The following is a 12,533-nucleotide window of genomic DNA, read 5'->3' as shown; positions in this document are numbered from 1 at the left end:
GACACTGTTTCAGACCGAACCATATTAAGACTGAGATTTCTGGGGGACAGTCCCCAGTTTTGGATGTTCCCCGGCTATAGCTGTCCCTGAAAGTGTCCCCAATTTTAGCTTTATGTTGCACGCACACTGCAATTATTACGGTAGCCGGTCGCGCTGCTATTGACATTACACACATAGCAGTTTAAATATGTTTAAATGCATATGTTTAAAAATGATCCTGTCATCTTATTAGTACTCCAAGTTTTTATAATTTGTATTTTGCGTCTTGTGGCCGGCAGAGTATTATGAACAGTGAGGATGGTGATGAAGATGAAGAGAGTCAGGTGAAGGTGGATGATGAAGAGGCTCAAAAGAACAAACGCTTGGAAAAGAAACGCAAACTTAAAGAAAGATTTGATGTTGACTATGATGACAGTGGTGCCAACTACTTCAGTGACCTGAAGGATGAGATGCAGAAGCAGGCAGAGGTGAATTATTTTACAACAGTTTTTTATAACAATAAATTTTTTTAAACAGATTCCTACATTTTAGAGACCATTTCTAACACATTTCCTGCAATTTGTCCTCAGCTAAACAGAGCAGAGTTTGAAGACGTGGATGATGAGACCAGAGTGCAGTATTTAGGCTTCTGGCCGGGAATGTACGTTAGATTAGAAATCTCTTCCTTACCCTCGGAGTTTGTTGCCAACTTTGATCCTCATTACCCTATTATCCTTGGAGGTCTGGGCTCCAGTGAAGGCAACGTAGGATATCTGCAGGTATGTGCATTGGGTTTGTGGGTGTATACAGTGGGGGAAATAAGTATTTGATCCCCTGCTGAATTTGTAAGTTTGCCCACTTCCATAGAAATGATAAGACTCTGGTTTTTATGGTAGTTTACTGGTTATGGGTATAGACAGAATATCAATCGAAAATGCATAAAAAACACACAATCTAAAAGTTATAAATTGTTATGTATTTTATTAAGGGAAATAAGTATTTGATCCCCAACAATTCACTTAGAATTCAGGCTCCTACAGATTGGCTGGTGCGCATGTGGCACACAGCTGTGCTCAGTCAACTAATTACCAATACTCCTGATCTTAACTCGTCATGTATATAAAGCACACCTGCTCTAAGAATCAGTTTCTTACATTCCAACTTCTACAGCACCATGGGCAAGACCAAAGAGCTGTCAAAAGATGTCAGGGACAAGATTGTAGACCTGCACAAGGCTGGTATAGGTTACAAAACCATCAGCAAAAGGCTTGGTGAGAAGGTGACAACTATTGGTGCCATTATTCGCAAGTGGAAGACCCATAAAAGGACCATCAACTGTCCTCGGTCTGGAGCTCCCCGCAAAATCTCGCCTCATGGAGTGAGGATGATGATGAGAAAGGTGAGGGAGCAGCCTAAAACAACACGGCAGGAGCTTGTTAATGATCTGGAAGCAGTTGGGACCTCCGTCACCAAGAAAACAGTTGGCAACACACTGCGCCGTTATGGATTGAACTCTTGCAGTGCCCGCAAGGTCCCCCTGCTCAAGAAGGCACATGTACAGGCCCGCCTTAAGTTTGCCAGTGAACATCTAAATGACTCAGAGAAGGCTTGGGAGAAAGTGCTGTGGTCTGATGAAACCAAAGTTGAGCTATTTGGCATTAACTCGACCCGCCGTGTTTGGAGGATGAAAAAACTTGAGTATGACCCAAAGAACACCATACCCACGGTTAAGCATGGAGGTGGAAACATCATGTTTTGGGGCTGTTTTTCAGCAAAGGGTACAGGGCAACTTCACCGCATTATGGGGCCAATGAATGCAGCCATGTACTGTAACATCTTGGACAAAAACCTTCTTTCCTCAGCAAGAACACTGAAGATGCCTCGTGGGTGCGTTTTCCAACATGACAATGACCCAAAACATACTGCCAGGACAACAAAGGAGTGGCTCAAGAAGAAGCATATTAAGGTCATGGAGTGGCCTAGTCAGTCTCCAGACCTTAACCCGATCGAAAACCTGTGGAGGGAGCTGAAGCTCCGAGTTTCCAAGAGGCAGCCAAGAAACTTGAAGGATTTAGAGACTGTCTGTAAAGATGAATGGGCCAAAATCCCTCCTGCGCTGTGTGCAAACCTGGTGACCAACTACAAGAAACGTCTCATCGCTGTGCTTGCCAACAAAGGTTTCTCTACAAAGTACTGACTTGTGTTGTGCTTGGGGATCAAATACTTATTTCCCTTAATAAAATACATAACAATTTATAACTTTTAGATTGTGTGTTTTTTATGCATTTTCGACTGATATTCTGTCTATACCCATAACCAGTAAACAACCATAAAAACCAGAGTCTGATCATTTCTATGGAAGTGGGCAAACTTACAAATTCAGCAGGGGATCAAATACTTATTTCCCCCACTGTATCTAAAATATAAAGCGTGCAAATAGATGACTCTTATTTGTGAATCTTGTATGACGCACAAAGTGTTCAGCAAATATCTAAAGCTACGTGTGTGAAACAGATGCGACTCAAGAAACACCGCTGGTACAACCGTATCCTGAAGACACGGGACCCCCTCATCCTGTCATTAGGCTGGCGACGTTTCCAGACCATCCCTCTCTATCACATTGAGGATCACAATGGACGTCACCGCCTACTCAAATACACGCCACAGCACATGCACTGTGGAGCTTCCATCTGGGGTGAGACACATTAAAACATGTCCATGGGTAGTGTGTAGTAATTAATCATTCTGGTTTTCTGATGGCATTGCATAATATTATTATCATTATTCAGGCCTATGATTAAGAGTCGTTTGCATGTTGCAAATACCTTTCCAAAACCCCTAATTCTTTTCCATGTAAGACAGCAGATTTAAGGTCTGTCATGATGTTGTGGTTATCTTTGTGGTAATGCTGCACTAAATCTGTGCTACGGTTCTCTGGGCCAGTTGCACCAGTTGGACATACTCCTGGTCATAAGAGTAGACTGGATGTAATTCCCATTCAGAAATAATACCTGTTTTATCATAAAGGGGGTGGCACAGTGGTGTTGGATATATAGGCACAGTGCTACGTCTGAGACGAGCTCTTATACCTCCCCAGAGGCAGATGTAAAGTTAAAAGTCTTGACCCGTTTAATGTTGGAGATACAAATGTTGATACAGTCTAATTGCAGCTTTAACAATAAGCAGGTATTCCACTAGATATTTATTGAGAGAGAACTTATTGATAGGTTTAGTTTGTCCAGTGCATATGCACATAATACCAGTGAGTAGAAGCTCCCAAAAAATCCTGTGTAGTCTGCAGTGCAGTGTCTTAATCATCATTGTTTTTTTGTTTGTTTTTTTTTAAACGAAAAAGCTTCTTCAAAAAGAATATTGGAAAAACTGGATGTCATTTTATCACCTGGAGTAATGTTGATGTTTTTGCATTTGCCTATCTTAATTAAATTACCCTTATTTCTTATCCTTATTCGCTCTCGCAGAAGGCGCATTTTTCCTCCCTCTCCTCTCCCTTATCTTTCCTGCTTTGCTCCTGTCGTCTTGTCTGTCTACTGTCTATACTTTTGAGAGACTCTCTCTGCATTGCTTTTGAAATTACAAAATCCTGGAATTGATAAACTGGTCTCTCTACGCAACTGACACAATTGTTTCGACATGAAACCTGGGTTCGGGGCTGGATTGGTCTGTTTGGGACCCGATCAATCTCTGGACTGAGGCACTAAGATTGTGATGCCTGGTGAAGCGACTCTCCAGGCCTTTGCGGCTTTTACCCCCCCAGTGTGACAAGCGGGTCCCCTACCCCACTCACGTACCCTTCTCCTACCTCCCACTCACCCCCATCCCTGATGCAAGTCCTGAGTTTTTCATGTTTGTAAAGTGTACCTATTATGTGCTTATGTTGCTTAGGTTTTTTTTATGTTCCCACACTGTACTCCCCACAGGAGCATAGTATGGGGGTTGTGTTTTTTTTTCTCCTCCCCTCTCCTCACGTAACTCTGCATTTCTGTTTTCCATCCCTGTCTTCCTGTCCTGTCTATCCCCCCATTTTGTCAAATTGTATGTATGTTTTGTGTACATATATATATGGACAGGTTGATGGCTAATTTCGCTGGTACTTGTACTAGTGACAATAACAGGGTTTTGATTGATTGCTTGATTATTCCTTATTACAAGGATTTATTTTTTACTTGGACTTAATAGATTATTACGGACATGAAAGAAAAGACGTGGTTTCGTACACTCTGATGTAACTGATCTCTTTTTCTGTTCATATATTGTGTTGTACCATTATAAGCTTAAGCTTTAAGTTTAAAAATGATCCCTTAAATGCTTGGGTTAATTGATTAAACCTATAATGAGAATAACCACTTTTTCTCCCTTTGTCTGTCCTAAGGTCCCATTACGCCACAGGGCACCGGCTTTTTGGCATTGCAGTCAACAGCAGGAACTAAAGTAAGTTTTAGCAACCTACATTACTGCAGCTCAAGTCGTATTTACAGAACATGTAACTTAGAAATTTAGATCCCAGTTTTACAGTGTCATAGTGAGAACACAGTGAGTTTCACAGATTTATTGTAGTTACAGTTTGTAAGGTTGCATCACTCTTGGTCATTTACTAAATGGAATTTACATTTTCTAAATAATTTTCATGGTATTGATCAATATCACATTTGAATAACATACAATCACATTCCTGTTCTTCTTCTTTGCAGGCTAATTTCCGCATTGCAGCCACAGGGGTTGTCCTGGACCTTGATAGATCAGTGACTATAGTGAAGAAACTCAAACTGATTGGTTACCCTTACAAGATCTTTAAGAACACTAGCTTCATTAAGGTGCGGAAGCTTCACTATAAGTAACTATTTTTTATCTTGATTAAAAGGAGAGGCTTTGACATTACGATTCTAGACTTAGACTTAAACAGACTTGAGTGATCCATGAGGGAAATTACTTGGTCACAGTAGCTTAATTGCACATAAAAGTAACACTCTTGAAGTAAGAAGAAAGATATAATACATTTAGATTTGATTTAAAATTAAATAACAAAATAAGTATTGTCTAGTAAGATAAAATAAACATTTTAATAAAAAAAACTACAGAATTAGCATTATGAGCAAATTTACAAAATTAGTTGGCAGTAAGTGTCCAAGGTGATGTGGTTGTTTGGCCATTTGCATAGCAACAGCAGCATGGATCGTGTCGCTATTGCCTTATTTGCTGAGGGAGGGATGGAAACTCCAACTCCCAGGAGCGTTTCTCCATCCACCTGTATAGTCCCGAAGTTGGTTACAGACGTACTATGTTCCTCATGAACCCAGGTCTCCTCAGAACACAAAGCAATTCTCATGACACACTCCCTCTGAGTCCCATTAAGCGCACACAGTCCAGTCCAGTCCAGTTCAGCAGGAATCTCTGGCTCCGGGTATCTGGGTACATGTAAAAAAGGGAAAACAACTTTGCATCATGATTTTTAATTGCCTATGATATAATAGATTCTAATGCTTTGTTTGCCCTTAGAAGTCAGGGCAGCATGAAATGAAATAATCCTTTTATAGAGGGTTTTGTTTGACATCTCATTCTATTTTCACAGGGCATGTTCAACACAGTGCTGGAGGTAGCTAAATTTGAAGGTGCTTCTGTACGAACCGTGTCAGGTATCAGAGGTCAGATTAAGAAAGCTCTGTCTTCACCACCAGGAGCTTACAGGGCTACTTTTGAGGATCGCCTGCTCATGAGTGGTGAGTGGAAACTTAACAGAATCATGGATACTTCAGTATGCATCAGCATTATATTAACTGCCTAAAATGACATACACCATCTTTATTTTGGTGTTTCAGTTTGGCCCAAGTCCCATCCACTAAACAAACTAAATTGAGGGGGTAGAGCTTATTACTTATACTGCAACCAGTCACCAGGGGGAGCTCAACTTGCTTCACTTTGAGGAGCAGTTCCTTCACCTTTTTAGGGTTTTTGAGCTTCTACAGGTATTTCCTCCAGAAAAGGTCACCAGTGACCAGTGCCGTGGCGTGGTGATTTTTTTGAGGAAGCCAAGTGAGACAAAAGCTCTAATGGTTTTTAGGTGATGGGGAACGTAAAAGAGTATGTTGCAATATGTTGCTAATTTTTCTATTAGAGTGCCCAGTTTCCTTTTACCAGGACTTGGCATGTGGCTTATTTATCTAACCGACACCTTGAACACACACATTTTTTCTCACCCTCCTTCACTCACACATGCATTATCACTTAACTTTTAAATACTTTATACGGATACCGATGTTGAGCCCATGTACCGGTACATACCTATAAATTACTAGAGGCGCCCAGTTAAAACTAGCCATGTGCCTGTAGAGCTTAAGACTGGTTAAATTTGACACTTAAAGAAACACAAGTTTAGCTCTTCATTCAGTCTGTGAGCTGAGTGTCCCAATGCTTAATATTTGCAGCAATATGTCCTGTTTGCCATCACCATTTTTCATAAAATAATTTAAAGAAGAGACTATGTGCAATATATCAGTCTACCATTAAAAAAAAAGCTATATCTATATTTGATGTATAAAAGATTCTATATATATCTCTAAAGGCTTGTATGTTATCCCAAAACCTTCACTATGATGATGTAAAAACAAGTCTGTGATATGTGGCACTGAAGGCTGCTGTATCTTTGCATTGATGTTTGTTGTTATTGCAGACATTGTGTTCCTGCGCTCCTGGTATCCAGTGTCTGTTCCTCAACTCTACAACCCTGTCACCTCAATGCTGCTGCCTGTCGGCCAGAAGGGCAGCTGGTTTGGCATGAGGACACTGGGGCAGCTTAAACAGGATCTGGCTATCCGCAACAAACCCAACACCGACTCTCTTTACAAGGTAGAAATGACTCAGACATACAGTGGATATAAAAAAGTCTACACACCCCTCTTAACTGCATGTAAAAAAACAAGACCAAAATCAATCAGTTCAGAACTTTTTTCCACCTTCAAGGCGAGGATGGTATAAAATAATGTAGTTGCGTAAGTGTGCACACCTTCTTATAACTGGGGATCAGAATTAACCAGTTACATTCAGACTCATGTTAAATAGGAATCAGTACACATCTGCCATCATTTAAAGGGGACATTCAGTTCAATTCAGTTTTGTTTATATAGCGTCAATAACAATACAAATTGTCTCAAGACGCTTTACAAAAACCGGCCTGAAACCTCCAGAGCAAGCAAGAACTCCCTTTTAACAGGAAGAAACCTTGAGCAGAACCCAGCTCATATGGAGGGAAACATCTGCTGAAAGCCAGCCGGGTAGAAACAGAGAAGATAGAGAGAAAAGAAGAACAGGAGAAACAGATAAACAAACTTCTGTCATAGATACAAACATCAAGCTGAAGGAAACATGTAGGATCTAATAATATAACACATAGCTGATTATCTTACGTGGGAGGGGAGAGAGTGAGACACAGCGTTAATAATAGAAAATAAATTAGAGAATAAAAAGAGATTAGAGGACAGGAGCCAGAGAAGAGAGAGGAGAGGACATGTCCTCAGTGCATTGTCCCCCTGCAGTGTAGGCCTATAGCAACATAACTAAGGGATGGTTAAGTCCAGCCCTCTCTATAAGCTTTGTCAAAAGTGAAAGTCTTAAGCCTGACCTTAAACGTAGAGACAGTGTCTGCCTCCCGAACCCAAACTGGGAGCTGGTCCCACAGGAGAGGAGCCTGATAGCTGAAGGCATAATACCATATTGTTGGGACAATATGGTATTATGAGGTCTTTCAGATATGACGGAGCTAGGCCTTTCAAGGCCTTGTATGTTTGGAGGAGGATCTTAAATTCAATTCTAGATTTTAAAGGGAGCTAATGAAGAGAAACTAAAACTGGGGTAATATGATCTCTCTTGCTAATTCCTGTCAGTGCTCTTGCTGCAGCGTTTTGAATCAATTGGAGGCCTTTTAAAGAGCTATTTGAACAGCTAGACAGTAACGAGTTACAATAATCGCCTGGAAGACACAAATGCATGAACTAGTTTTTCCGCGTCACTCTGAGAAAGGATGTTCCTAATATTGACGATATTACGAAACTGAAAGAAAGCAGTAGTGGGGCCTCATGTATCAAAGTTGCGTGTGCCCAGAAACGTGGTGTATGTTAACGTCAACGTTTCAGATGTATCAAACGTGAAATGACCATGGAAATGTGCGGTGCCCTCCGGCAACATCATGGCTGACGTACGCTCCCACTCAGTTTTCTTTCTTTTTGTGTTTATGCCTGACGCCAGGCTACCAAATAGAATATCAGTGCGTGTCTCCACTTCATTTAATAACACTTCCGAGCTCAGACTTGGTGAAGTTCCTCTTTTTCACTTTCCTCATGCTAAAAATCTGATCGTGCCGCAATGCAAGCCCTATTTAAATTCATTTGCATATTTAATTGGGGTGTGGACAGGGAAGAGTTTGGTACTCCTACATGTGCGCTCGGATCCACGTAGATTGGGATGTACAAAGGAAAGGTGCTTGGATACATGCGAACGCACACTTTGATTCATCTGATTTTTTTTGGGCAGATGCCAGTTTATGGATTTTGGCCATGATTTAGTGGGAAATCCACACAAGTCTTTGTACATGAGGCCCCTGGTCACCTGCTTTATGTGGGAATTAAAGGACATATCCTGGCCAAATATAACACCAAAGTTTTTCACAGTAGTACTGAAGGCCACAGTAATTCCATCCGATGAAACCAGGTGATTAGATAATGAATCTCTGCCATGTTTAGGGCCAAATACAATTAATTCTGTTTTGTCTGAGTTTAAAGGAAGAAAATTACTTGTCATCCAAGCCTTTATGTTTTTAAGGCATGCTTGGAGTTAAACCAGCTGATTAGTTTCATCTGGTTTCATGGATAAATATAGCTGGGTATCATCTGCGTAGCAATGGAAGTTTGTGCCGTGCTTTCTAATAATATTGCCTAAGGGAAGTATGTATAATCTGAATAATATTGGTCTTAGCATAGAACCCTGAGGAACTCCATAGCTTACTTTGGTATATATAGAAGAGTTGTTGTTTACATGGACAAACTAAAATCTGTCTGACAGATATGATTCAAACCAGTCTAGTGCAGTTCCTGTAATCTTGATCACACTTTCAAGTCAAGTAGAATATTGTGATCAATAGTGTCAAATGCAGCACTAAGATCTAGCAGGACAAGTATAGAGACAAGTCCATTGTCTGAAGTCATGAGGAGACCATTGGTAACTTTAACCAGAGCCATTTCTGTACTATGATGAGCTCTAGAATCTGACTGAAACTTTTCAAACAAACCATTCCTGTTTCAATGATCAACCAACTGATTGACAACAACCCTTTCAAAAACTTCAGAGATAAAAGGAAGGTTGGAAATTGGCCTATAGTTGGCTAGAACATCTGGGTCAAGAGTGGGTTTTTTAAGTAAAGGTTTAATTACAGCAGTTTTAAAAGACTGGGGCACATATCCTGTTAATAAAGATAAGTTTATCTGATTTAATATGGAGGTATTAATTAATGGAAAAACCTCCTTGAGCAACTTCGTCGGGATGGGGTCTAGAAGACAAGTTGATGGTTTAGATGATGTAATAACTGAAGTGAGCTCAGGAAGATCGATTAGAGAGAAAGAATCCAAATACTGACTAGGTCCAACAGAGGTTTCTAATGCCACTGTACTTACATCTTTGACAGTTGGAAGGCTGTTATGAATTTTATTTCTAATGCCAACAATTTTATCAGTGAAGAAGCTCATGAAGTCATTACTACTGAGGGCTGAAGGAATAGATGCTCAACAGAGCTGTGACTCTTCGTCAGCCTGGCTACAGTGCTGAAAAGAAATCTGGTGTTGTTCTTGCTTTCTTTTATTAATGAAGATTATACAACAAGTAGTTCCAACCAAGCAATCTGATTGGTCAATAAGACATTTAGAGCGTGCTCAAATTAGCATTACAGTCTGTGGCAACATTGTATCCATCTCCATGGCAACACTATAACTGTCAGAGCTGGGTAGGCTAGGTTCCATTACACATAGGAGTCTACTGACGTGACTGATTGTGTTCCAGTTATTAGTCAGACCCCATTTATTTCCATGGAAACGGGAAGCACACTCGCAAAAAAATTCCATCAACATGAATATATATTTAATTATACACTTTATTTTGTTGGTAATTGTTGTATAAACTCAATATTACCTTGCTTAAATAATATGCAATATGCTAATCTTACGGAGAGTTTTTTTTATAAGTTGTTAAACTACCTTCCCAGGCTATGTGAGCTTCTTCAGAATTAGTGGAATGCCAAATTCTTTCTAGCTTTTGAACTGCCTGAACACTGACTTTTGAACTGTGAATTATACCATGGAGCTACCCTCCTCCGATTTATCATCTTTTTCAGAGGAGCAGCTAGATTTAGGGTTGTACTAAGTGATGCTTCTAGGAATGTGATAGTTACTGTGACTGGGTGGTGTGGACTCATTTAAACTGACATAATCATCATCCTGCAGCCACGTTTCAGTCAAACTAAATAGATCAATCTGATGATCAGTTATCAAATCAGTCACTAAAAGAGGTTTAGACGAGAGAAGTCTGACATATAAAATACCACATTTAACTTTCTTATTATTCTGTTGTACTAGTGAATTTGTGTTGATTTGTGTAAGGTTCCTATGACTAACTTCTCCATTGTTATCTTTTGATTTAAAAGAAATCTGGGAGCAGACAGCACAGCTGTGGAGTTGGGGGAGTTATGGGTGTGAGACAGTTCTAGAGAAGCGGCAGAGAAACGTATATCTGTAACTCTGAAACCTGAGCTGAACTCTGGGTTGTCACAGTTTTGGGGGTTTAATAAAATTGGCCAAATTCCTAGAGATAAGAGAAGCACCCGCCAAGGTGGGGTGAACTCCATCTCGTTTAATCAGACCAGGCTTTCCCCCGAAAGAGTTCCAATTATCAACATAGGCCACGTCATTGGTTGAATGACAACATGTGACTAAACATGGTGTCACTGGTCAGATTGGGCAGGGTCCAGAGAAAACTACGGAGTCCGACATAGTTTTTGAAAACTTACACCGATTCCACATTAAGTTTAGTGACCTCCGATTGGCGACACGGTTGGTCATTACTGCCGGCGTGATTAACAATGTACCATACTTAGCCTTAGCCAGCAGTTTCATGTAAGATTTGGTGTTGCCTACTCTGGCCCCTGGAATGCATTTGAGTATGGCCGCTGGTTTCTCGAACTTCGCGTTCCACAAAATACAGTCACCAGTTACCAGAGTTGGTTTCTCAGCGTGTGTCACTGAGTGGGAAAAATCTATTTGAAACATGAATTGTGGTTTTTCCATGGTGGGGAGCCTCGCCTCCAAAGCTACAAATAAACTACATTTATTACAGGTACCATTAACACTAAAGGAGGCAGAGGAGTAGCTAAACAACGAGCAGGAGAGTGTTGAGGAGGAATTTAGCCCTGCTTTCCTCTCCTCTCCGGGTCCGTTGATGTGAGGAATAAAGAGACGAGAGAATGACGTCGAGTACGAGTATTTATTCACAGTCTGCAGAGTGTGGAGACCACAGTACATACAAAGATATGAGTCTGGATCTGAGTTGCCTTCGCGGGGGCAGTTCTTTTCTATTACTACAGTAAACACCTGATTGGCTCATCTCCTTCTCCTCTTTGACACACTTTCTCTGTTAGATTGTGGTCTGGCGTGTCCTGCTCCCCCGCGAGACATCTTCAGAAAATACATGGTGACCTTTAAGTACAAGTTGTTCTCAATACAATCATATCATTCGGCCTTCCAGTGTTTTCCACTTCTGCACACAGTACATGTTCAGTGTATTCTGTTCCAGTGATTATGTCCCATATATTGCATAGTGAATCACTTATAGTAATTAAACCTGATTATTAAGGCACTCATAAGCACGCATACATTTTACTGTTCCCACAATTCCCCCTTTTGATCTCTACAAAGAGATCAACCTAAGCTAACTAAGTGAAAAATTGTTATTCCCCCTTTTGATCTCTATAAAGAGATCAACACAAGCTAGCCCAGCGTTATAAAATCAAACATTTAAACTGCGGACGGATCCCTGATATCTCCCAGCTCCATCTCCACTTCATCCTGAAGGAGGGGCATCATATAAGGCGGTGGCTGAGATTTACCTTCTATGGTAGTAGTGATAAACCTTACCATCAGCGACCGAATACAAGGCACGCAACAGCAGCCACATGTAACCAGGATGGCTGTAAATACTGCAATCGACATTAATAAGGATAAAATCAAAGTCTTCCACTTACCAAACGTGCTAGCAAACCACTCATCCATGGGGTTGTCGAGGCCGGAATGTTCGTGCATTGTGTTCGAGAGCGCTCTCAGGCCTTCCAGGGCTCTGGTTACAGATCCGTCTGGTGCCATGTTGGTTGGGATAAATGTGCAACACATGTCTCCAAACATGGAACATACACCCCCTTTCTCGGCCAGAATCATGTCGAGAGCCATTCTGTTCTGTATAGCCATGAGGGAAGTTTTATACAGGCGTCAGTGGACTTACCACTCACT

General features: G+C 40.9%; 1 protein-coding gene across 2 annotated transcripts in view; it reads left to right on the top strand.

Moving 5' to 3' along the window:
• Positions 1-12,533, top strand: part of bms1 (BMS1 ribosome biogenesis factor) — a 47,601-nt gene that overhangs the window by 17,575 nt on the left and 17,493 nt on the right. For both annotated transcript variants that reach the window (XM_047608802.1, XM_047608801.1), the window contains exons 15-21: positions 279-467; positions 570-758; positions 2,494-2,674; positions 4,370-4,428; positions 4,689-4,811; positions 5,567-5,714; positions 6,665-6,840. In XM_047608802.1, coding sequence (XP_047464758.1) covers positions 279-467; positions 570-758; positions 2,494-2,674; positions 4,370-4,428; positions 4,689-4,811; positions 5,567-5,714; positions 6,665-6,840 — 1,065 coding nt within the window. The remainder of the gene's footprint in view (positions 1-278; positions 468-569; positions 759-2,493; positions 2,675-4,369; positions 4,429-4,688; positions 4,812-5,566; positions 5,715-6,664; positions 6,841-12,533) is intronic.

This window comes from Mugil cephalus, chromosome 16 (assembly GCF_022458985.1).
Source record: "Mugil cephalus isolate CIBA_MC_2020 chromosome 16, CIBA_Mcephalus_1.1, whole genome shotgun sequence".
Classification (NCBI taxonomy): domain Eukaryota; kingdom Metazoa; phylum Chordata; class Actinopteri; order Mugiliformes; family Mugilidae; genus Mugil; species Mugil cephalus.
The sequence above is the reverse complement of the archived record's forward strand: the minus strand, read 5'-3'. Positions and strand labels throughout refer to the sequence as shown.